Consider the following 27,284-nt stretch of genomic DNA (forward strand, 5'->3'; position numbering starts at 1 on the left):
AACAAAAGTCAACCTTCATGCATCCAAAAAATAAAAATTAAGAACAAAGCTCTGCATCAATAATTCCAAAGGAAAAAAGTCAGCAGTCAACGTCTGGCTCTGAAATGGTGACTTGAAAACTCACAAAATATTAGAAAAATACTAATTTGCATATGAAGTCTGTTGAGCTGCCAAACCACTGTCACACTGACCTTGAGCCTGGTGATAATGACACCACCTGGTTGTCATCATCAGGGATGGTATTACCACATCGGCTGCTGGGTGGAATCTTTCCAGGTCGCTGCACTGTGATGACAGCTTTTTCCCAGTGGTCGGGTAGCTAGAATAAGAAACAAACAATGAAAAGATGGTTAGTCCACCACTGCCTGTTTATAAAAAGACCTCTCCAAATCAATCAATTGCCAAGTTGAAATGGAAAACAAACAGTTGCTTTTCCCTTTCCTCTTTACTACTACGTCTGCTACTCCCCTGGTTCCAGCCTAAATCCCTTCTACCCTGGATGCTGAAACACCTCTCAACTGTTCTCTGCCTCTTCCCAATGTCCGTTTCAGTCCACTTTAAAGCATCTCAGATAATGACAATCCCCTGCTTGAAATGCTTCAATAGCTTCCTGTGAATATTATAGTCCAAATTCCTTTACTAATCCAAGTATTTTTGCCAACAGCATCTCCAACCATATCTCTCATCAAGCTACGTGGAATGATTCTCAATAAAAACAAAACCCTCCCTTCTCTTTTCCACTCACACTATTTCTTACTTTTGTGCCAGCTTTCCACAATTCCATTCACACTTTAAGGCCTCGCTCTGATTCTCTAGGAAAACATTTTGGTAGCCCTGGCTCAGGCTGGCTGGTGCATGCCCATCTTCTAGGACCATGCATCTCTCTGCTGTTGCACCGTCACCTTCAGTCTTTCATTACAATTCGGGGCTTCAGTCTGTCACTGGACAGCCAGGCTGTGAGGGAAGGAGAGGATCTCATACATCCTCATCACCACCTCAGTCCTCAGCAAGGTTGAGTGCCTCACAAAAGATCACTATGTTTGAGAAACTGGATTCAAGAAAATGGTACATTTTGGCTGGGTGTGGTAGCTCACGCCTGTAATCCCAGCACTTTGGGAGGCTGAGGCAGGCGAATCACCTGAGGTCAGGAGTTCAAGATCAGCCTGGCCAACATGGCGAAACCCCATCTCTATTAAAAATACAAAAATTAGCCGGGCATGGTGGCACATGCCTGTAATCCCAGCTACTCAGGAGGCTGAGGCGGAGAATTGCTTGAACCTGGGAGGCGGAGATTGCAGTGAGCCGAGATTGCACCACTGCACTCCAGGCTGGGCAACACAGTGAGACTCAATAATAATAATACTAATAATACTAATAATAATAATAATGAAAGAAAGAAAGAAAGGTACATTTTAACTTCCATGGAGGAGGTGAGACTGTCAGAATCTCACCTGTTCTGATGCAATCTCCATATTTCACAACTATATATAATACCCATTAGAAGTACTATTTTTCTACTGATTTCTCCCCTCCCTCCTCCACCAGTCCACTGAGTGATTTCTTTACCTGTGGCTCATAGCGAATTAGGATGTCATACTCCATGGAATATGGTATGTCGTCAATGAAAAACTCCAAATAAGCCCCTTCAGGCACTCGGACGAAGCCGGCTCCAGTCCAGGAGGGAATCCGGTCCTGGATGTACTGCCGCTCCACTATGCTAACCCCCTGAGGACATGGCAAAAAAATGGTTATTCTTTATTTGAAATGGAATTCAATAACTTTCAATAGTCAAAGAAACCCGAAGTCACCCAAAGATTCAAAAACAGTTGCTACCTTATGTCTATTTTTTATAGTCAAATCTCCCCTAATAGATTGTAAAAAGTTTTTGATATCCAAACAGGAAACTGGTTCCTTTTTCGTTTTGTGGTTGGAGTAGTCTTGGGACACTGGAGATGGCACTCAAAGGCTTGGGATATACCTTATTTGATACGACCAGAAGAATAAGCATAAAGGAAAAAAGAGAACATCACACCTGCCATTATAAGCAAGTCTAGGAATCATAAGGTGTTTCCCAGATTCTCCACAAGGTTAGTCCAATATCTAGTGAATTTCTGTCTCTCATATTGGCATTAGTTTTAGGCTCCATTTTCAAGTAAAGAAACTTGATATGATAATGAATGTTCACAACTGATGAGTTAATTCTGATTAACTGTTTACAGGGTTATTTTTTTAATACCTGTTGTTGGTCATATCCAAAAATGGCTGTGATCAACTCTTTCATTCCCTGTATGTATCCATGTGTGGCCTTACCCAGCAAGAGGTACAAACTACGTTATCCTTTCCATGAATCTGGGCTGTCCTTGTGACTTGTGACCAACAGAACATGAGGAACTTTCTAGGACTTCTGAGTCCAAGCTTTAAGAGACCTGACAGCTTGTTTCTTCTTTTTGGAAGCCAGAAGCCATCTAAGAAATCTCACTATCGCCAGGCATGGTGGCTCACGCCTGTAATCCCAGCACTTTGGGAGGCCAAAGTGGGCAGATCACCTGAGGTCGGGAGTTCGAGACCAGCCTGACCAACATGGTGAAACCCTGTCTCTACTAAAAATACAAAATTAGCCGGGCGTGGTGGTGCATGCCTGTAATCCCTGCTACTCGGGAAGCTGAGGCAGGAGAATCGCTTGAACCCAGGAGGCGGAGGTTGTAGTGAGTCAAGATGGCGCCACTGCACTCCAGCCTGGGCAACGAGCAAAACTCCATCTCAAAAGAAAGAAAGAAAGAAAGGTCGTATGGAGAGAAATGCCCAGCCAGCCTCCAGCTGTTTCAGCCCACCCCAACTCATGAACCAGGCATACATTTAAAGTCATTAAATTTGGGGATGAATAGATGAAACAATCTTCTTGCCTCAGTATTTACCATGTTAGGTTGATAACTTTGGAGCATAAGTAGGGAGAAGAAAAGTTTCTTGGAAAGACAAATTTCTTCAACCAACCAAAAGCCTCTTCAGTGACTGCTCCAAAGCCAATTTGTGAGTTATAGATTTACTTAGCTTTAAATATGACTGTTCTCACGAAGGCATGGTCCTGATCCTTATTTTGTGCTCACTGACAAAGCTATAAAAATGCTTCTGAAATGGACTCTTTACAAAGCATGTATGTTCCACTACACCCCAAAACACTGCTTTACCGACCTGCCACGCACTCCCCTACTCACGGGCCCCAAGTTGGCTTCCTCTGCTTCATAGAGGTAGTGATCCAGGGTGGCAAAGTAGTAACCAGGTTCCACTTCATTGCACTGACGTCCAATCATGTGAGGCCGACATGAGCACTGGCCTGACTCTGCAGAGCAACTGGAAGGGAGGAGGAGCCAGGTCAACTGAGTTCATGGTCACCCGAGTCAACCCGCCAGAAGCAGCCCTACAGCTGCCATTACTCAGTACACCGGGCCAAATACATAGCATGTTCTTGTTTTCTTCAGAAAATACGTATGTGGAAAAAAATAGTGCCTATGGATTAATCCCAAACTCCAAAAGCATGGCCGAGAACCTGGTCTTCTCTGTTTTACCTCCCTTGCCCTCTCTTGACTGACACTCTATCACATCACATGGAGGTTTTCGACATCCCAAACTTTCTTGCTTTGGCATCTTAAATTTTTTGCTTATTTCCTGAGATTTAGGCTCAAATATCCAGCTCCCTGAAGAACATCTCCAGCTTGGCTGTCCCAGAGGCATCCTGAACCAATGGATCTAAAACAGAAGCCCTCAGTCCCTCCCATGGTCTCTATCAGGGTGAAGGCGCTACCACCTGCTGAGTCAACCAAGTCAGAAATTAGAAGTTCTCCAGATTCTTTCTTCACCCTCCATTAGGAATCAAATTCTGTGATTTTTACTTCTGCATCTCGTGTCTCTCTTCCCCCTTTCCATTGGCTATGCTATGCTAAATATAAGAAATGCAGCTGGGCGCGGTTGCTCATGCCTGTAATCTCAGCACTTTGGCAGGCCAAGGCAGGCGGATCACCTGAGGTCAGGAGTTCAAGACCAGCCTCACCAACATGGAGAAACCCCGTCTCTACTAAAAATACAAAATTAGCCAGGCATGGTGGCACATGCCTGTAATCCCGGCTACTCGGGAGGCTGAGGCAGGAGAATCGCTTGAACCGGGAGGTGGAGGTTGAGGCGAGCTGAGATCACCCCATTGCACTCCAGCCTGGGCAACTAGAGTGAAACTTCTGTTCTCAGCTTATGTCCTTTTTATTAGTATCATAATTTTGTATACAAAATAAAACTCAAATTACATGTATCCATTTTTACTTCACTTAAAGATGAGCTGTGGTTTGGAATTGTTACTTTAACCCCTTCTCAAGATTCTTTTTTTCCCATCCCAAAGTTTTAAATAAGGTACCTACGGCAAGTTGCAACTCACAGGAAGACTTTGCACTCACAGGCTTATTAAAAATGTCCCAAGGCTGGGTGTGCAGTGGCTTACGTCTGTAATCCCACACTTTGGGAGGCCAAGGCGGGTGGATCACCTGAGGTCAGGAGTTTGAGACCAGCCTGGCCAACATGGGGAAACCCCGTCTCTACTTAAAATACAAAAAATTAGCCAGGTGTAGGGGCACACACCTGTAATCTCAGCTACTTGGGAGGCTGAGACAAAAGAATCACTTGAACTCGGGAGATGGGAGTTGCAGTGAGCCGAGATCATGCCATTGCACTCCAGACAGAGCAAGACTTCATCTCAAAATAAATAAATATATAAAATAAAATCCTAAACGGCCCTGCCACAGCATAGCTGAAGTCCTCTTTCTGTGTATCATATTGTTATACTACAGGAATAGGAATTATTTTTTTGTTTGTTTGTTTTTGCTTTTGAGACGGAGTCTCGCTCTGTCGCCCAGGCTGGAGTACAGTGGAAGGATCTCGGTTCACTGCAACCTCCACCTCTTGGGTTCAAGCTATTCTCCCACCTCAGCCTCCAGAGTAGCTGGGACTATAGGCGCCCGCCACTACACCCGGCTAATTTTTGTATTTTTAGTAGAGACTGGGTTTTACCATATTGGCCAGGCCGGTCTCGATTTCCTGACCTCGTGATCTGCCCGCCTCAGCTTCCCAAAGTGTTGGGATTACAGGCGTGAGTCACTGCGCCCAGCCAGGAATAGGAATTCTTAACGTCCCATAGCCAATTCCCAGGAGAGGAAAGCTTGTTCCAATTAGGACCTAGCCCTCTTTTGGCACAGTCCATGAACAAAAGCTATTTTAAGAAACTCAGGCATCAGACATTACATCATATGGACAAAAGAAAATTATTTCCTCCCCAAATGTTTACTGAGAGAACAAATATCCAAAACGTGAACCACCAAAGAAGAAAACAACTAGACCTTCATGCGCAACCATTAGAGAACCAGCAAATGAAGGTGAGGACAAAGGCACCAGCAGTCTCCCAGTGTTGCCTCTATCTGCAGCACAATTCTAAACAAGGAATGGCTCCATGAGAGCCAATCATGTGAAAGGAATTCCCTTAACAGCGGCCCTGCCAATCACAAGTCTCTGTCCACAGGCTTGAATTGTCATCACAGATAGGCATGGCTCCAATTTCAAGACTGGCTCCTTCAGTGAACTCATTCTCGTGGCTTTGCTATGCAGATGGCCCTCACCCTCCAGCTCTCAGGATCCAGCAGCTGGCTGTCCTCTGCTTCTCTATTCTCAGTCATCCATGGGACATTTTCATGGACTGGCCAGCTGTCATCTCTAATTCATCTCGTCCCAAAAAGATCATCACCTCCCACACTGATTTCTTATCTTCAGCTCTGCTGTTTCTGCCACTAGATTTAAAATTCTTCTCATGGTATAGAGACATCACCTTCTCTTACCTTTATCCCAATATTCAAGTTTTACTTCAAAATGTTTCTCAACTTAGCAGCTTCCTCTCACTGTCATTGCCACTGCCTCCATCCAGGATGGCATCACCCCATACCTGTTACTCTAACAGTCTCCTAAACTGACCTCTCAAACTCTTCTTCTTCTGCTTAGTCCATCCTGTCTACCATGGGCTAACCAATCTTCCCACAGCACTGCTTGCATTATTTCACAAAAACCCACAATTGTTTCTTATGATACCAAGTTATGATGCCCTCTGCCTGGCTTTCTGCAGCCTCCATAACCCATCCTCTGAAAACGGCTTCTCTTTCTAGTGCCGACTCTTTGCTTTCCAATGAGCCACACTCCTCATACTCTTCAGCAAATATTTACTGAGCAAATATTGGCCCTAGCAGCCTTGCTTCCCAGTGCAGATACCCTCACATTTTAGTCCATTGTGAACTTTGTTCTGAATGAATCCTTACTCCTCAGTAAGTCTATTATTTCTGGCTAAATGATATACAGAAAGAGAAATAGAAAAAAAAAAAAGTCCCTGTCCTAAAGAACTTACAGTCTAATTGGGAATAAACAATAAAGAAATTAACCAATGCAACAAATCAAAATGCAGTAAGGACCTATGCATTGATAGAGTTACAAGCAAAGCACTATGGGAGAAGAAGGTAAGATTCATCTGATTGAGGAGACTGAGGGAGGTGTCATGAAAGAGGTGTCCTTAAAGCCTGGAGAGGACTTGACAGGGAGAGAGAGGACAGGAATAACAAGAGCAAAGAGGGTGATGGGGGAATGTGAGCAGAGATGGTCACAGGCCAGATCTCGACCTTGCTACAGTCATTCCCATCTCTATGCCTTTACCCATCTTTTCCCTCCCAGCTAGGAGGCCCTCCCCTGCTTACCATTTGCACCTTTCAAATCTCAGCTTTCAAAACTCAAGCTCAAATCCTAGCTTCTTCACTGTGATACCAATGATTTATTCCATGTAATTACTGTCTCCTGTGTTCAAGTAAAAATCACATCTGATAGAAATGGTACAGTTTAAAGTTTTATGTATTCTCTACAAATTTCTCTGTAAACTAGAGATTCAATTCATTAAATCAGTAAGGGACAATAAGGACATAAAATAAGTAAGGCCCTGTGTGAGGCAGAATAATGGACCCCAAAGATGTCCACATCCTCATCCCTGTTATCTGTGGGATGGTACCTCACATGGCAAAAGGGACTTTGCAGATGTGATTAAGGGAAGGATCTTGAGATGGAGAGACTATTGGATGATCTGGGTGGGCCCAATCTAATCACATAAATTCTTAAAAGTTGGAGAGGCAGGCACAGAAGTAACTGAGTCAGAGAGCTGTGCCATGAGAAGGATTTAACCTAGTGGTGGCTTTGAAGATGGAGAGAGGGGACCATGAGTCGAGGAATGTGGGTAGCTCTAGAGGCCAAGAATAACCCTTAGATGACAGCCAGCAAAAGAAGGGGAACCTGAGCCTATGACTGCAAGGAGCAGAATGCTGCCAACAACCCAAATGAGCTGGAAACAGATTCTCCTTTAGAGCCTTCAGAAAACATTGCAGCCCTACCAACATGGAGATTTTGGTCCAGTGAGACTGTATTTGACACATAGAACTGGAAAATAATAAACATATTGTTTTAAACAACCAAATTGTGGTCATTTGTTATGGCAGCAACAGAAAACTAATATAGGCCCTATGTCTTCTCAGTGGGTGAAGGCCAAGATTATTTCTTAAAAAAATAGATTTATGGCTGCGTGTGGTGGCTCATGCCTGTAATCCCAGCACTTTGGGAGGCCGAGGCAGGCAGATCATGAGGTCAGGAGATCGAGACCATTCTGGCTAACACGGTGAAACCCTGTCTCTACTAAAAATACAAAAAATTATCCTGGTGTGGTGGCAGATACCTGTAGTCCCAGCTACTTGGGAGCCTGAGGCAGGAGAATGGCATGAACCCGGGAGGCGGAGCTTGCAGTGAGCCGAGATGGTGCCACTGCACTCCAGCCTGGGCAACGGAGCGAGACTCCATCTCAAAAAAACAAAAAAACAAAAAAACACAAAACAGATTTATCATAAATATAGAAATTGACAACATATAAAAATTCCATTTCATTTAAATGGTGATGAATAGGGAAAATGGAATTTTAACCTTTCTCTATTACTAAGGAATTAGGCAGAAAAATATTAAAGCATAAAAAGCATCATTCATAATAACCAACCACAGTGTTCAGTCAGCACCATTCATTTTCTCAGGGTGGCATTCCTCCCCACCCCCAACTAGGACACTTCCTTTTCGGTAGGACCTATGTTCTATAATCCTGTTCTATCACGGTATAGTCATGTGTCACTTAATGATGGGGATATGTTCTGAGAAATGTGTTGTTAGACAATGTTGTTGTTGTGTGACCATCATAGAGTGTACCTACACAAACCTAGATGATATAGCTTACTACACACCCAGGCTGTATAGCATAGCCTATTGCTCCTAAGGTACAAACCTGTACAGCATATTACTGTATTGAATACCACAGGCAATTGTAACACAACGGCATGGATTTGTGTATTCAACCATATCAAAATGTAGAAAAGCTACAGTTAAAACACAGTATCTTATGGGACCACCATTGTATGTGTGGTCCATCCTTGACCGAAATGTTATTATGCAGTACATGATTATAATTAACAAAGGGTTAGCTATACCATAGTCATTCAATACAATGATAAAAATATCTACTAACTTCTGTTCTGGACTTGAAGCACAATAAATTTTAGTCCCTTATTTATTGAGCACCTGCCAGGTCCACCGTGCTGGGTGCCAAGTGAGATGCAAAAACAAAGACGACATTAATCCCTGTCCAAAGAGACCTTTTTAATACAACTGTAAGAGCAACATAAATGTTAAAAGAGATGCAGAAGTAATGCATCAAGGGAGGGTTCGGGGCTTCAGCATGGTAAGTTCAAAAAAGAGGTGGAGTCAGGCATAGTGGCTCAAGCCTATAATCCCAGTACTTTGGGAGGTTGAGACAGGCAGATCACTTGAGGTCAGGAGTTCAAGACTAGCCTGACCAACATGGTGAAACGCCATCTCTACTAAAAATACAAAAATTAGCTGAGTGTTGTAGCTGGCACCTGTAGACCCAGCTACTCGGGAGGCTGAGGTGGGAAAACTGCTTGAACCCAGAAGGCGGAGGTTGTAGTCAGCTGAGATCACGCCACTGCACCCCAGTCTAGGTGACAAAGTGAGACTCTGCCTCAAAAAAAAAGGGGGGGGATGGGCTTCAAGTCAGATATGAAAACTCTACATTTCATTGTTAAAATAATTTTGAAGGATGCTGTAAAAATGTTTATAGTTTTCAATGTTATTAAACATTTACAAGTAGCATTTACCTAGCAACCACTGCCAATTCTTTTTCATTAAAACAGGTAATCTACCAGGCAAAACTTCATTAACTTGGCTTCCGTTACATTATTTAAATTAATTAGGTCTTACTTTTTTGTTTTGAGATAGAGTCTTACTCTGTCGCCCAGGCTGGAGTATAATTGTGTGATCTCGGCTCACTGCAACCTCTGTTTTCCAGATTCAGGTGATTCTCCCTGCCTCAGCCTCCTGAGTAGCTGAGATTACAGGCAGGTGCCACCACACCTGGCTAATTTTTGTATTTTTAGTAGAGACGGGGTTTCACCATGTTGGCCAGGCTGGTCTCGAACTCCTGACCTCAGGTGATCTGGCCGCCTTGGCCTCCCAAAGTGCTAGGATTACAGGCGTGAGCCAACATGCCTGGCCACTTCTTTAGTTATTCCAAAGTTCAGGTTAGTTGTCAATGTAATAGACATGGATTATTAAACTTTTGTCATACTACCAAAAATCCATTCGGCTCACTGTATGACACATCTTAAAGCTTTTACCACTTCCGGTGATTTTTATGCTTAATTCTGTCCCTCACCAAAGTAACTCAGGAGTGTCTGGGATCACATTTAGAGATTGCCTCTCCTAACGAATACATACCTAGTTTTTAACATCTTAGAAATATTTTAATTTTCAATTCTTCTACTCAATCAGCATTTATTCAGTACCTACTGTGTATCCAAGGCAAAGCAAAGAAATATTATCAGGTAAAAGGTTTTGATGAGTGATTGCAACAAACCAATCATCCAGCAAATATTTCCCCAGTGGCATGTGTGCAGATCTCCCAGCAGAATCAGTGCTTCAGTTGCCTAAGGGGCTCCTTGGGGAAATTCCTCTTGAGGGAAAACAACTTTGAAAAGGATCACCATAAAGCACTCTGGAGTCACCAGACTAGAAGGCATGTTTAAATGTTCTTTTTTGCCCCTCCAGCAATGATTCTTAAAGATAGGGCATCCCATCAATCATGCTGGAAAGATCAGATGATTACCTGCTTTAAAGATCTTTACTAGATAATTTTGCTTCCCAAACTCTCTGGTTGAATACATTCTGGTTTTTATACATTTTTGCAGGCGAGATTAGAGAGCAGGCTAGGGCCTGTGCGTGGGTGGAGACAGACAGGAAGTGTGTGTGGAATAGAGAAAAAGAGGAAGGGAGTGTAGGAACAAAAATTACTTAGGGTTAAGAACCATAGGACATTCCTGAGTTTATGACATAATTTGGGGAACTGCATATGCCACTTTCGTCTCATCAAGAAGGACTTTAGGAGTGATGACAGCTTTGAATTGAGGAGTCATTTACGAAAGGATTCAACATGTGTTCTGGGAGTCACAAAGGAAAGTCAGAAAAGTGATTCCACAAGCAGACAGCATTCTGTCTTCTTCCCTGCTTTTATGGAATTATCCTAGCTTCCTCGTCTCTGGAGGTTTTCTAAGAACAGAAATTCACACTGGATTTCAGAGGCTACATGCTGTACTGAGTCTATGGCACGACCTCGAACAGAACAAACCCAAATAAAGAGGACAAACACAACATGTTCTTGCTGCTGACAACCTCATTCCTTCCCAGCAGACTACTATGGTGTTGGGAAATAATTGGGAAAGAAAGTCCGTTTTTGAGTACATGAAGCTTGCTCAATGAATTCAGAGTGTTCTCTCTGGGAAGACTCAAGGTCACAGGGAGACATCTGTCTATTCTCTCAGCAGTCACTTACACTATCTGTTCCAGATGTTCTGACTCTGAGCCAGGAACAGAGACCAACATTCTCTTTGACTCGAAGGTGGTTAAACTCCCACAGATTTAACATCTTGCCAAATGTGTGTTCTGATAGCTTCTGGTGGAGCTTTATGCTTCATTTATTCAAGGAATACTAGCGTATTTAAGGAACTAAACATTATTTTATGTAATTTTCATTAATGGGTTTGGAAGTTGCAAAAAAAAAAGAAAATGAAAAGATTCTCTACACAAATTAAAACAGGAGTCCATTTTCCATGTTTTTAGACTGTTGAAAAATAAAATGGTTGATGATAACAACTGTTGCTGGGGATGGGGGAGAAGGTACTTTTGTAACTGATAGGAAAATAGACTAGTTCAATATGTCTGGAACAATCTAACATTCTCTATTAAAATTAACAATACATATGTACTTTGACTTAGCAGTTCCATCACTGGGAATCTAGTCCATAGAGGTACCTACACACATTTATCAAGACATATAAAAATATATTTTGCATATCTTTTTGAGAAACAATTGAATGTCACTCATTCCTAGAAGTCACGACTTTCCTGGAAGGCTGAGGACAAGAGCATAGGTGGAGCTCCACTTACCTATTGTTTAACGCTCCCCCAAGGTCACAGTCACATGGTCGACATCCATCCAAATCATTGCTTAAGCCCCAGTGCTCTGGCTGCAGAACAGAACATGAAACATGTAACAGTAGGTTTCTGTAATTATACAATAGATTCAGCAAGGAGCAAGTTAAATCGTGTTTCGGCTGTTCCATCAAATGCTCATTTTCATCATTAAAGCAGAAAGCCAACAAAAGGCAGCAGTATTCTGAAATGAAGAAACCTGAGCTGCAGGCACTGGAGTCAGAGAGCCGTCCACAATCACGTGATCATGCCAGGTCACAGCCTAGCTGCTTTGCCCTACAGATAACCTCCATTCGACAACTAATGAGAGCAAGCAGTAAAGATACCAACTTTCCTCATTAGAATTACTCTGGCTGTAAGAGAAGTATGGCAAGTGTTTGGCAGGCCTTTAAATTTGCCCTCAGTTCAGTCTGTCATAAATCCCATACAGAAAGCCCTCCAAGAATTTATGTGGAAATATAGCATACAGCTACGACTATTCTCACAACTGAGCGGTGAGGAAATCAAGTCTTTAGAGCACTAGAGATGGAAATAAAGAGAAATGGAACAGTATCTATATAGGGAAGAGGAGCTCTGTGCACTTCAAAAATGAGTATATAAAAACAGGTTCACCAATTTACTTTTTTTCTTTATTTTTTTGAGACCAAGTCTTGCTCTGTCACCCAGGCTGGAGTACAGTGGTGTGATCCCAGCTCACTACAACCTCTACCTCCTGGTTTCAAGCAATTTTCCTGCCTCAGCCTCCCGAGTAGCTGGGATTACAGGCATGTGCCACCACACCCAGCTAATTTTTGTATTTTTTTTAGTAGAGATAGGGTTTCACCATGTTGGCCAGGCTAGTCTCGAACTCCTGACCACAAGTGATCCACCTGTGTCAGCCTCCCAAAGTGCTGGGATTACAGGCATGAGCCACTATGCCTGGCCTATTTTATTTATGATTTTTAAAAATTTTAGAGATGGGCTCTTGCCATGTTGCCCAGGCTGGTCTCAAACTCCTGACCTCAAGCACTCCCCCTGCCTCGGCTACCCAAAGCACTGGGATTACAAGTATGAGCCACCACACCCGACCAGGCTCATCAATTTAAATTAGACTTCCAGAAATCTCCTTTAAGAATGTATTAGGATTATATATAAATATACATATTTAATGGTCATAATAATTTGGGGCTAGTGAATCCTCCCTAAATGAGAAAGTATAACAATGTTATTAAAAATACAAATTTCTAAAAACTTATCTCATAATTTTCCTACTCAGAATTATTACAGTGAACTTTTTGGTGTATTTCCTTCCAGATTTTGTTTTCCTTGATGAATTTTATTTCCTACATAATCAAGACACTATTCACATCTGTGTTTTCTTGTTTTTAAATATAGCAAGCAGCATGAGCATTTCCTGATGTTATTGTCATTTTCAGTGGCAACCAAATATTACATTGTATAGAAGTCCCCACACTTACTTAACTATTTTTCCACTGTTGTTTCCAAGTCTTCTGCTATGATTAATAAAAGATGCAATGAGTCTTCTGGTGAATAAATCTTTGTCCAATTTTCTGATTATTTCATTAGAATAAAGTGGGATTACTGGGTCAAAGGGTACGCACATTTCTATAAGCTACTGATACATATCTCCAAAATGCTTTTCACACAAGTACAAACCAATGTGGATTCCCATCAGCAGCCAAGAAGTACCAGTACCTCATGATGTCCTAATAGTAAGCATTCCCATTTTTAAAAACTTGTGTTAATTGTGTCTATAAAAGCGGTATTTTATTGTGGCTTTACTTTACACTTCTAACAGTGATGGTGAACATCTTGTCAAATTATCCATTAGTAATTCCTATTGTGTGAATTGTCTACTCATGTCTTTTAACATGTACATGTGAGGGTGATGGTAGACTCTACAATGGCAAAAAGCCTTCTCTATTAAAACATGTCATCCTCGAAGATCTGGTTCCAAGATGGCCGAATAGGAACAGTTCCAGTCTACAACTCCCAGCGTGAGCAATGCAGAGACGGGTGATTTCTGCATTTCCAACTGAGGTACTGGGTTCATATCACGGGGGCTTGTTGGACAGTGGGTGCAGCCCACAGAGTATGAGCCGAAGCAGGGCGGGGCATCTTCTCACCTGGGAAGCACAAGGGGTTGGGGAATTCCCTTTCCTAGCCAAGGGAAGCCGTGACAGAGGGTACCTGGAAAATCGGGACACTCCCACCTTAATACTGTGCTTTTCCAACGGTCTTAGCAAATGGCACACCAGGAGATTATATCCGGCACCTGGCTTGGAGAGTCCCACGCCCATGGAGCCTTGCTCACTGCTAGCATAGCAGTCTGAGATAGAACTGCAAGGCGGCAGCAAGGCTGGGGGAGGGGTGTCCGCCATTGCTGAGGCTTGAGTAGGTAAGCAAAGCCCACCGCAGCTCAAGGAGGTCTGCCTGCCTCTGTAGACTCCACCTCTGGGGGCAGGGCGTAGCTGAACAAAAGGCAGCAGAAATCTGCCGACTTAAACATCCTTGTCTGACAGCTTTGAAGAGAACAGTGGTTCTCCCAGCATGGAGTTTGAGATCTGAGAATGCACAGACTGTCTCCTCAAGTGGGTCCCTGACCCCTGAGTAGCCTAACTGGGAGACACCTCCCAGTAGGGGCTGACTGATACCTCATACAGCCGGGTGCCCCTCTGAGACAAAGCTTCCAGAGAAATCTTCAGGCAGCAACATTTGCTATTCTGCAGCCTCCGCTGGTGATACCCAGGCAAACAGGGTCTGAAGTGGACCTCCAGCAAACTCCAGCAGACCTGCAGCTGAGGGTCCTGACTGTTAAAAGGAAAACTAATGAACAGAAAGGACATCCACACCAAAACCTCATCTGTATGTCACCATCATCAAAGACGAAAGGTAGATAAAAAAATGGGGAGAAACCAGAGCAGAAAAGCTGAAAATTCTAAAAATCAGAGTGCCTCTTCTTCTCTAAAGGAACGCAGCTCCTCGCCAGCAACGGAACAAAGCTGGACAGAGAATGACTTTGACGAGTTGACAGAAGTAGGCCTCAGAAGGTCGGTAATAACAAACTTCTCCGAGCTAAAGGAGGATGTTTGAATCCATCGCAAAGAAGCTAAAAACCTTGAGAAAAGATTAGATGAATGGTTAACTAGAATAAACAGCGCAGAGAAGACCTTAAATGACATGATGGAGCTGAAAACCATGGCACGAGAACTACGTGACGCATGCACAAGCTTCAGCAGCTGATTCGATCAAGTGGAAGAAAGGATATCAGTGACTGAAGATCAAATGAATGAAATGAAGCGATCAAATGAGGAAAAAGAGTAAAAAGAAATGAACAAAGCCTCCAAGAAATATGGGACTATGTGAAAAGACCAAATCTACATTTGATTGGTGTACCTGAAAGTGATGGGGAGAATGGAACCAAGTTGGAAAACACTCTTCAGGATTTATCCAGGAGAACTTCCCCAACCTAGTAAGGCAGGCCAACATTCAAATTCAGGAAATACAGACAACACCACAGAGATACTCCTCGAGAAAAGCAACTCCAAGACACATAATTGTCAGATTCACCAAAGTTGAAATGAAGGAAAAAACGTTCAGGGCAGCCAGAGAGAAAGGTTGGGTTACCCACAAAGGGAACCCCATCAGACTAACAGCAGATCTCTCGGCAGAACTCTACAAGCCAGAAGAGAGTGGGGGCTAATATTCAACATTCTTAAAGAAAAGAATTTTCAACCCAGAATTTCATATCCAGCGAAACTAAGCTTCACAGGTGAAGGAGAAATAAAATCCTTTACAGACAAGCAAATGCTGAGAGATTATGTCACCACTAGGCCTGCCTTACAAGAGCTCCTGAAGGAGGCACTAAACATGGAAAGGAACAACCGGTACCAGCCACTGAGAAAACATGACAAATTGTAAAGGCCATTGATGCTAGGAACAAACTGCATCAACTAACAAGCAAAATAACCAGCTAACATCATAATGACAGGATCAAATTCACACATAACAATATTAACCTTAAATGTAAATGGGCTAAATGCTCCAGTTAAAAGACACAGACTGGCAAATTGGATAAAGTCAGGACCCATCAGTGTGCTGTATTCAGGAGACCCATCTCATGTGCAGAGATACACATAGGTTCAAAATAAAGGGACGGAAGAAGATCTACCAAGCAAATGGAAAACAAAAAAAAAAGCAGGGGTTGCAATCCTAGTCTCTGATAAAACAGACTTTAAACTAACAAAGATCAAAAGAGACAAAGAAGGCCATTACATAATGGTAAAGGGATCATTTCACCAAGAAAAGCTAACTATGCTAAATATATATGCACCCAATACAGGAGCACCCAGATTCATAAAGCAAGTCCTTAGAGACCTACAAAGAGACTTAGACTCCCACCAAATAATAATGGGAGATTTTAACACCCCACTGTCAACATTAGACAGATCAACTAGACAGAAAGTTAACAACGATATCCAGGAATTGAACTCAGCTCTGCATCAAGCAGCCCTAATAGACATCTACAGAACTCTCCACCCCAAATCAACAGAATATACATTCTTCTCAGCACCACATCGCACTTATTCCAAAATTGAACACATAGTTGGAAGTACAGCACTCCTCAGCAAATGTAAAAGAACAGAAATTATAACAAACTGTCTCTCAGACCACAGTGCAATCAAACTAGAACTCGGGACTAAGAAACTCAATCAAAACCGCTCAACTACATGGAAACTGAACAACCTGCTCCTGAATGACTACTGGGTACATAACGATATGAAGGCAGAAATAAAGATGTTCTTTGAAACCAATGAGAACAAAGACAGAACATACCAGAATCTCTGGGACACATGTAAAGCAGTGTATAGAGGGAAACTTATAACACTAAATGCCCACAAGAGAAAGCAGGAAAGATCTAAAATTGACACCCAAACATCACAATTAAAAGAACTAGAGAAGCAAGAGCAAACACATTCAAAAGCTAGCAGAAGGCAAGAAACAACTAAGATAATCAGAGCAGAACTGAAGAAGATACAGACACCAAAAAACCCTTCAAAAAATCAATGAATCCAGGAGCTGGTTTTTTGAAAAGATCAACAAAATTGATAGACTGCTAGCAAGACTAATAAAGAAGAAAAGAGAAAAGAATGAAATAGATGCAATAAAAAATGATAAAGGGGATATCACCACCGACCCCACAGAAATACAAACTACCATCAGAGAATACTATAAACACCTCTACGCACATAAACTAGAAAATCTAGAAGAAATGGATAAATTCCTGGACACATACACTCTCCCAAGACTAAACCAGGAAGGAGTTGAATCCCTGAATAGACCAATAGCAGGCTCTGAAATTGAGGCAATAATTAATAGCCTACCAACGAAAAAATCCAGGACCAGATGGATTCACAGCCGAATTCTACCAGAGGTACAAAGAGGAGCTGGTACCATTCCTTCTGAAACTATTCCAATCAATAGAAAAAGAGGGAATCCTCCCTAACTCATTTTATGAGGCCAGCATCATCCTGATACAAAAGCCTGACAGACACACAACAAAAAAAAGAGAATTTTAGACCAATATCCCTGATGAACATTGATGCGAGAATCCTCAATAAAATACTGGCAAACTGAATTCAACAGCATATCAAAAAGCAAATCAATAAACGTAATCCATCGTACAAACAGAACCAAAGACAAACACCACATGATTATCTCAATAGATGCAGAAAAGGCCTTTGACAAAATTCAACAGCCCCTCATGCTAAAAACTCTCAATAAACTAGATATTGATGGGATGTTTCTCAAAATAATAAGAGCGATTTATGACAAACCCACAGCCAATATCATACTGAACGGGCAAAAACTGGAAGCATTCCCTTTGAAAACTGGCACAAGACAGGGATGCCCTCTCTCACCACTCCTATTCAATGCAGTGTTGGAAGTTTTGGCCAGGGCAATCAGGCAGGAGAAAGAAATAAAAGGTATTCAATTAGGAAAAGAAGAAGTCAAATTGTCCCTGTTTGCAGATGACATGATTGTATATTTAGAAAACCCCATCGTCCCAACCCAAAATCTCCTTAAGCTGATAAGCAACTTCAGCAAAGTCTCCGTATACAAAAATCAATGTGCAAAAATCACAAACATTCCTATACACCAGTAACAGACAAACAGAGGCAAAATCGTGAGTGAACTCCCATTCACTATTGCTTCAAAGAGAATAAAATACCTAGGAATCCAACTTACAAAGGATGTGAAGGACCTCTTCAAGGAGAACTACAAACCACTGCTCAACAAAATAAGAGGACACAAACAAATGGCAGAACATTCCATGCCCAAGGTAATTTATAGATTCAATGCCATCCCCATCAAGCTACCAATGACTTTCTTCACAGAATTGGAAAAAACTACTTTAAAGTTCATATGGAACCAAAAAAGAGCCCACATTGCCAAGACAATCCTAAGCCAAAAGAACAAAGCTGGAGGCATCATGCTGCCTGACTTCAAACTATACTACAAGGCTACAGTAACCAAAACAGCATAGTACTGGTACCAAAACCGAAATATAGACCAATGGAACAGAACAGAACCCTCAGAAATACCACACATCTACAAGCATCTGATCTTTGACAAACCTGACAAAAACAAGAAATGGAGAACGGATTCCCTATTTAATAAATGGTGCTGGGAAAACTGGCTAGCCATATGTAGAAAGCTGAAACTGGATCCCTTCCTTACACCTTATAGAAAAATTAATTCAAGATGGATTAAAGACTTAAATGTAAGACCTAAATCCATAAAAACCCTGGAAGAAAACCTAGGCAATACCATGCAGGACATAGGCATAGGCAAGGACTTCATGACTAAAACACCAAAAGCAATGCCAACAAAAGCCAAAATTGACAAATGGGATCTTTTTTTTTTTTTTTTTGAGACGGAGTCTCACGCTGTCGCCCAGGCTGGAGTGCAGTGGTGCGATCTCGGCTCACTGCAAGCTCCGCCTCCCGGGTTCACGCCATTCTCCTGCCTCAGCCTCCCGAGTAGCTGGGACTACAGGCACCCACAACCGCGCCCGGCTAATTTTTTGTATTTTTAGTAGAGACGGGGTTTCACCGTGGTCTCGATCTCCTGACCTTGTGATCCGCCCGCCTCGGCCTCCCAAAGTGCTGGGATTACAGGCGTGAGCCACCGCGCCCGGCGACAAATGGGATCTAATTAAACTAAAGAGATTCTGCACAACGAAAGAAACTACCATCAGAGTGAGCAGGCAAACTACAGAATGGGAGAAAATTTTTGAAATCTACCCATCTGACAAAGGGCTAATATCCAGAATCTACAAAAAACAAACAAATTTACAAGAAAAAAAAAAAAAAAAAACCCATCAAAAAGTGGGCAAAGGACACGAACACTTCTCAAAAGAAGACATTTATGCAGCCAACAGACACATGAAAAAATGCTCATCATCACTGGCCATCAGAGCAATGCAAATCAAAACCTCAATGAGATACCATCTCACACCAGTTAGAATGGCCATCATTAAAAAGTCAGGAAACAACAGGTGCTGGAGAGGATGTGGAGAAATAGCACTTTTACACTGTTGGTGGGAGTGTAAATTAGTTCAACCATTGTGGAAGACAATGTGGTGATTCCTCAAGGATCTAGAACTAGAAATACCATTTGACACAGCCATCCCATTACTGGGTATATACCCAAAGGATTATAAATCATGCTGCTATAAAGACACATGCACACGTATGTTTATTGTGGCACTATTCACAATAGCAAAGACTTGGAGCCAAACCAAATGTCCATCAATGACAGACTGGATTAAGAAAATGTGGCACATATACACCATGTAATTCTATGCAGCCATAAAAAAGGATGAGTTCATGTCCTTTGTCGGGACATGGATGAAGCTGGAAATCATCATTCTGAGCAAACTATCCCAAGGACAGAAAACCAAACACTGCACGTTCTCACTCCTAGGTGGGAATTGAACAATGAGAACACTTGGACACAGGGTGGGGAACATCACACACCGGGGTCTGTTGTGGGGTGGGGGGAGTGGGAGGGACAGCATTAGGAGTAATACCTAATGTAAATGATGAGTTAATGGGTGCAGCACACCAACATGGCACATGTATACCTATGTAACAAACCTGCATGTTGTGTACATGTACCCTAGAAGTTAAAGTATATTAAAAATAAAAATAAAAAATAAAACATGTCATTCTCACAAACTACCCATCCCATGTAATGAGGATTTACTTACCAGGCACTGGTCACAATGCTGTCCTGTCACCAGACGCTTGCAGTAGCAGTGACCTGTCTCGGAATCACAAGGATTCCCTCCAGGAATCGTTCCCAGAGGATTGCAAGCACAAGCTGTATTAAAACAAAATGAAGTGGAGAAACACAGACCACATGAGTTTCAAATAATAATCTGGCTTTAGAATTACAAAGTAAAATGGGAATCCCAAAGACAAGAAAACTCCCAAACTTTTTAGCAAAGAGACTCACATTTACAACCAAATGGATCTTCACCACTTAAATCATAGAAGCCTTCTTTGCAAACATCACAATGTTCTCCTTCCACATGTAATTTGCACCGACACTGGCCAGCAATGAGACCAGTAGAAAAATCAGTATAGCTGTCACAAATTCCCTCATTTTGAGAGCCAGCTGGGTCACATGTACATCCTGAGAAGAATGCAAAGCACCAGGTTAAAAATCAGAAGGAAACTCAATGTATCTTTGTATAAATACATAGATTCCCTTCAAACCTCTAAACCTCACAAAAGTCGACTAAAAGCAGCACAACTACCAAGTGAATTCCACTCCCAGCATCTTCGACTGCAACTACAATAACAATGTTGGTTTTGCTGCTCATACTATGAGCTCTGAGACTACAGACTATTCAATTTGGAAGGCAATCTGAAGTAGGTCCCACATAGTGACATTTCCCAACATACGTTCACAGAAATTAGGATCTCGGATGTCCCTCTCTGGGTGCTGGTAGTAAAACGGCTTGCATTGCTCACAGTTGCGCCCCATGGTGTTGTGCTGACAGTCATCACACACGCCTCCGCTGACGTTCCCCGTGGCCAGGTAAACAGCCATGTCAAAGTGACATGAGCTGGAATGTTCATTGCAGTTACATTCTGTGTGACAAGAGCAACATCAAAAAAAGCCTTTTAAATCTATGGACCAATGGAGGATGGGGGTGGCAGGAAGGAATATCATTTAGGAAACCAGGGACTAAGTTCAGACAAAATGGCAGTCAACAGGCAGGACTCCTGGGGAAAAAGGACGCATCCACTGATGACACTGTTTAAACCCTAAAGTAGATGAGAAACCTCAAAAATGTGAGCTTTATGAAATAAACAGTTGTCTGACCTCTGTGGAAAAGAATGGGCTATGAAAAATGTAAACCTCTAAGGGAAAGTCCCTTTGGACGTGTATGACAGAGGATGGCTGCCGTCCCACTGAGGGCGCATTCTGGTCCACTCGGGGTGGGACTGGATGGAAGGACACTGCAGCAAGGGACTTTCCAGATGCTGTGCTGCTAGGAAAGCCTGTCCACGGGCTCCGTGCTTCGAGGACCGTGAGGCCTGAGGATGGAGTCCCTCCTCTGTATTCCCATATTCCCACCACCACCACACCAGGCCAGAACACAGTGAGAAGGAAGGTCTGTTTAACAGCCAGCTAGCTGGCCTCCCTGGGTGCAGCACTGCCCTCTGTGAGCCCATTCGGGAGTCATCTTGGCACCACCCAGCTTTAATCATCTTGCTTTCAGGTTTAACAATCCCATTCTTGTCTTTGCACAGGGAAGCTTGACTCAGCCTGGCCCTCCTGGGGCTCTGCACTCCAGCCTCCCACCTTGCCTGTCTCCCCCTGCAACACAACAGCCTGCAGAAGAGGGACTGTGTCTTATCTACTCACATCCTTGGTACCCAACAGAGTACTGCTCTCAATACACTGGTTGAACTAAACCTTGGAGTAATCCTTCCCAGCATAGACTCTGTGATGGTTTCAAGAATGTCCTTGCGACCTTGTGCTTCATGTTGTTGTTCTCACCTGAACTCCCTTCCACCTGCCTTCTTCTTTTTTCCTTTTCTTTCCTCTCCTTCCTCCCCTCCCCCTCCCCCCTCTTCCTTCCTCTCTTCCCTCCCTCCTCCCTCCCTTCCTTCCTTCCTTCTTTTCTTTCTTCCTTCTCCAAGTTAAGTATCCATCAAGGGCCATCTGGGTTTTACCTACAAAGCCTTGACCACTCCAGCTCTCACTGGTTGCTGAACTTCTCAAATAGTCCTTCTCAGTGGGGGCAAAGGCAGAGCTGCTCTTCAAGGGGAGGACATGTATCAGAATCACTGTGTGTGGAGTAGGGAGGGGCAGTGGTGTTGCTGGCTACACCTCCACCCAGATAAAACCCCTGAGATGGATGGAGGGAGGTATGCCAGAGGTCGCAGCTGGGCTAGCACAGAAACAGGGTCGAAAACACTACTCCATATCTCTTAGACCTTCATCAGCTACCATGCCATATTTTTCTTTCATTTTCTCTCGTGGTCATCTTGTCTTAAAAACAGGTACAAATGAAGTCCTGGTGTGGTGGCTCACACTTGTAATCCCAGCATTTGGGAGGCCGAGGTGGGTGGATCATTTGAGGTCAGGAGTTCAAGACCGGCCTGACCAACATGATGAAACCCCTTCTCTACTAAAAATACAAAACAAATTAGCAGGGCATGGTGGCACGCGCCTGTAATCTCAGCTCCTCCAGGAGAATCGCTTGAACCCAGGAGGCAGAGGTTGCAGTGAGCCGACCGTGCCACTGCACTCCAGCCTAGGCAACAAAAACAAACAAACAAACGAAAAAAAACAAAAACAAAAAAACCAGGTACAATGTCAAGGACAGCACCTCAGTTTTCTACTGTAGCTGCCAAACTACTCAGGTCAGTGTCAAACACGTAGGGGCTGCTTAGTAAATATTAATTATTTAACTGAATGCATATTGTTGGTTGTCTAGGAGTATCAGGGTGAAGCTGGAAAAAAGACAGTAACTTTTCTTCCCTCTGCATAACAGTATACTGTTACAGTACCTCTAATTAGGAAATGGATACTAGAGACTGAATAGATTTAAAATGTCCCATCACACCCGTAGTCCTAGCTACTTGGGAGGTTGAGGCAGGAAAATAGCATGAACCCGGAAGAGGGAGCTTGCAGTGAGCGGAGGTAGTGCCACTGCACTCCAGCCAGGGCGACAGAGAGAGACTCCGTCTTAAAAAAAAAAAAAAAAAAAAAAATATATTCCTTCATCAGAGACTTACTTTTACAGGCGTTGCTATTTCGGCCTTCAGCAGGTCTCCAAGGTAAATCATGGTAGAAATCCATGCAGAGTTCACAATTTAAGCCCTTAGTGTTATGCCTGCACATGCAGTGTCCATGAACCTTGAAAGTTATAAAAACAGGAGAGAGCAAAGGAAGAGATGTATGAATAGCCACATTTCTCCATAATCAATTGAAAGTTTAAAACCCTTTTTCGTACTAATCTCTAGCTCACCACAGAAAAGGGTTGTTTTTATTTTCTCCCTCCCTGCAGTGAGTTGTCTGTCTTGTTGATGGCTACATGCCCCATTTCTAGAATGTTCCTATTACATAGTGGATGCACAAGAAGTATTTTATTATCTATGAAAAGAACCCAGATGAACAAAATTAGTTACTTAAGATCAAAAAAAAGAAAAAAAGAAAAAAAGTAGTTACTTAAGAGGTTTTTTAAAAAAAACCTATTGTCATAGAAATCTACAAAAGTTATAATGTAGAGCTAAATGCATACATACTACCTGGAAACCAATTTATATTACTGCACGATTTACCAATAAGCCAAATAACCATTTATTTTAAAAGGTTTTTATTAGCTAGCTTATTTTAGTTTCTTTTACTTCAGGCATAGCACTTAAATTTTTCTTTGAATGACAGTAAAATTTAAAAAAGTAATCATTTATCACACTTATATTTATTTTTTCCTTTTTCCTTTTTACGTAAGGAGATATAAGATCTTGAAAAAGAAATATATTAATTTGCTTGATGAAGGGCCCATGATATACGATTTTGCCTGTGTCACTGTAAGGCATACTTACCACCCTTGAGGCATATAAATGATAAATGAATTATGGCTTTTTGGTTCACTAAATATGCATGTATATGGGCATCTCACCTTCACAAGAGTTTCTACAGAATGGAATTCAGGAACAGGACAGACAGGTCCCTCCTGGACCCACCTTGGTGGGAATGCAGTTAGCAGAAGACTAAAGTCCTGTTATTACCAGGTAGTTTTACATAAACTGAAAACCAGTTCCAAAGCACATACCATAAGACCCTATTGTGTCTGAATCAACAGCACATGTTGTGAGACCCATGACAGTAACAGGACATTAGCTACACAGCTGATTTGTTATGCTGTAAAGGGAGTATAATCTACCTAGCAGTCTCTGAAAGACCAATAAGATTAGAGAAATACCTCCCTCCCCTTCAGGCTCTGTCAAAAATTCAACTTTTGTTATGCAACAAAAGTTCTAACTGGAGTAAAGGGAAGGCAGAAGTTTTTAAAGGGCTGAATACACTCAGTCCTGTACCTTCTCTGAAAAGGACTAACAATCTTTGAAAAGGCAACAGCAGGTAAGCATAGCCTTCATGAGGCGAGGCCACAGCTTAGTGAAAGGAACCCTGGGGCACAGTGAGGAGAGGCTTGAGCTCCCACCTGCTGCTCATTTACTTAGGGCTCTCTAGTAAATTACTTAATCCTCGGGCTCCTCTATCACCAATAGTTGGTCTAGGTGATCTCATAAATCCCATCTGGCTTTAAAATCCTCTAGGTCTATAAGAATTCTTCTAGATACTAGTAGAATACTTTAAACACATCTATCCATTTGGCAAATCACCCGAATCCCAAATTTCAAAATGTATGTAAGTTGCAAACGTGGCATAAAAGTGGGAAAAGAATGGAATTAAGAGGAAAAGAGAGAAAGAAATCAACTCCATTTGATCTCTAAAATGATATCCCATGGGTGTGGGTTAAAATTTTCCAGCTGTAGGCAGGGCACATTGGCTCACGTCTGTAATCCCAGCACTTTGGGAGGCCGAGGTGGGTGGATCACCTGAGGTCGGGAGTTTGAGACCAGCCTGACCAACATGGAGAAGCCCTGTCTCTACTAAAAATACAAAATTAACCAGGCATGGTGGCGCATGCCTGTAATCCCAGCTACTTGGGACGCTGAGGCAGGAGAATTGCTTGAACCTGGGAGGCGGAGGTTGCGGGTGAGATCACACCATTGCACTCCAGCCTGGGCAACAAGAGCAAAACGTCATCTCAAAAAAAAAAAAAAAAAATCCAGTTTTGGCCCAGCGCAGTGGCTGACGCCTATAATCCCAGAACTTTGGGAGGCTGAGGTGTGCGGATCACTTGAGGCCAGGAGTTTGAGATCAGCCTAGCCAACATGGTGAAACCGCATCTCTACTAAAAACACAAAAATTAGCCAGGCGTGGTGGTGTGGGCCTGTAATTCCAGGTACTCGGGAGGCTGAGGCACGAGAACTGCTTGAACCCAGGAGGTGGAGGTTGCAGTGCACCACTGCACTCCAGTCTGAGCGACAGAACAAGACTCTGTCTCAAAAAAAAAAAAAAAAAAAAAAAATCCGTTTCTTTGGGTTGAGATCAATTTATGCCTTCTAGCATAATTGTGGTTTTTAATCTTCCCTAATGTAAAGGCAGACTCAATTGTTATTTAGACAACTTTTTAATCCTTGTTGACTAAAATATCTACTTTAGCAATAGCCTGAAGCAACAAATTCCAAAAATTCATCGTCTATGAAATGAGTAGTCTATACATTCTCCGTGTCCAAGAAACTCTTCAAAGAGAAAATCAACAATCAACAGCCTGTATGGTGCAAAGGGCTAAATGTAACTCTGTAAAACTAAAACCCCCGGAAAATGTAAAAGGCTTAAGGTAAGACTAGCTTGACTTTGCATTTTAGAACCAGCCATATGAAGGAGAAAGGTGCACAGAGGGCTTACTCACCATTCCTTCCACTTCTTCACTGAATCCATCCACAGGGGCACATTCACTGGCATGACCATAGCAGAAGCAATTTCCTCGAACCACCATATCATAAACTGCATAATAATACTTTTCTCTGATTTCCATTCTGGAATCCAGAAGGTTATCTCCCAAAGTATGCAGTTTCACAAACTTGATTCTCAAGTTGGTAATTTTTAATAAATCTAAGAAGGTCATCAAGAAGATGAAAAGTCCGATCAGACAAGCAAGAAGTTTTTTTGTTTTTTTGTTTTTTGCATCATTTCTTTTTAGAGAAAGGCATGATACACGAAAATAGCTTAAGTTCCCCATCTTGCATTATCTAGATGACTCCAATAATGAAGCCTAACATAACATGACTGGAAAGAGGAAAGCTTGCTGCCCTCTCATCAGTTTCATAAGAATGTCGGCCGGGCATGGTGGCTCACACCTGTAATCACAGCACTTTGGGAGGCCAAGGCGGGTGGATCACTTGAGGTCAGGAGTTTGAGACCAGCCTGGCCAACGTGGCAAAACCCCATCTCTACAAAAATACAAAAATTAGGCCGGGCATGGTGGCTCACACCTGTAATCCCAGCATTTTGGGAGGCCAAGGTGGGCGGATCACCTGAGGTCAGAAGTTCAAAACCAGCCTTGATCAACATGGTGAAACCCCGTCTCTACTAAAAATACAAAAATTAGCTGGGCCTCATGGCATCTGCCTGAAATTCCAACTACTAGGGAGACTAAGGCTTGAACCTGGGAGGCGGAGGTTGCAGTGAGCTGAGATCATGCCATTGCACTCCAGCCCGGGCAACAAGAGCAAAACTCTGTCTCCAAAAAAAAAAATTAGCCAGGTGTGGTGGCTAATTGTAATCTGTAATCCCAGTTACTCTGGAGGTTGAGGCAGGAGAATTGCCTGAACAACAACAAAAAAGAGTATCTATTTTGTGATGGGTCTGTTTGCAGAGCAACTGTTCAGGAAGAAGTGTGAAAGTGGATAAATTGTAAGAATGCAGCTGCATGACTGCTGGAACCTGCGGGCAGACAGTAATTTGAAGTAGCACAATGCCCTCCGCTTCCCACAGCAATTAGTGTCAGTTTCAACATCAGAAAATTCCATTCAAGTGGGAAAAGATTTATCAAAGCACTCCAATTCTCATTGTTATTATAAGATAGTTAGAAATATTTTTGTTTCTATTTTTGGAAGGGAAAATACTATTTGAAATTTCCCACCACTTAAATGACATTCAAGTTACCAAAATAGTGTTACTGCTATAGAATAACTATAACCCAAGGAGAGAATATTTCAAGTTTTTAAGCAACATTTCGGTCCACAACTTTTTTTGTCCCAGTTTCACAAAGCATTTCCACATTTTTCAATATTATATAGTGACATAAGCATAAAGAAGCTTAGTATTAGGATGTGGGGCAAATTATTTTTTCTCAAATACAAGTTACTTGTAAATCAATTTTATCTTCCGTCTTCTTCCTAGGTCTGCAGACTTATGCTTATTATAAGCGCTGGGCTACCAACTACATTCTATAGTAACTAGACAAA

At 42.4% G+C, this 27,284-nt stretch overlaps 1 protein-coding gene across 1 annotated transcript in view; it reads right to left on the minus strand.

The window, feature by feature from the left end:
* LAMB1 (laminin subunit beta 1) overlaps positions 1 to 27,284 on the minus strand; it is an 87,294-nt gene that overhangs the window by 39,444 nt on the left and 20,566 nt on the right. Inside the window, exons 8-16 of the mRNA XM_001090393.5 lie at positions 25,727 to 25,929; positions 22,980 to 23,100; positions 20,631 to 20,819; positions 20,179 to 20,358; positions 19,931 to 20,043; positions 11,611 to 11,690; positions 3,213 to 3,348; positions 1,567 to 1,725; positions 192 to 319 (exon numbers count right to left, since the gene is read on the minus strand). Coding sequence (XP_001090393.4) covers positions 192 to 319; positions 1,567 to 1,725; positions 3,213 to 3,348; positions 11,611 to 11,690; positions 19,931 to 20,043; positions 20,179 to 20,358; positions 20,631 to 20,819; positions 22,980 to 23,100; positions 25,727 to 25,929 — 1,309 coding nt within the window. The remainder of the gene's footprint in view (positions 1 to 191; positions 320 to 1,566; positions 1,726 to 3,212; positions 3,349 to 11,610; positions 11,691 to 19,930; positions 20,044 to 20,178; positions 20,359 to 20,630; positions 20,820 to 22,979; positions 23,101 to 25,726; positions 25,930 to 27,284) is intronic.

This window comes from Macaca mulatta, chromosome 3 (genome assembly GCF_049350105.2).
Source record: "Macaca mulatta isolate MMU2019108-1 chromosome 3, T2T-MMU8v2.0, whole genome shotgun sequence".
NCBI classification, from domain to species: Eukaryota; Metazoa; Chordata; class Mammalia; order Primates; family Cercopithecidae; genus Macaca; species Macaca mulatta.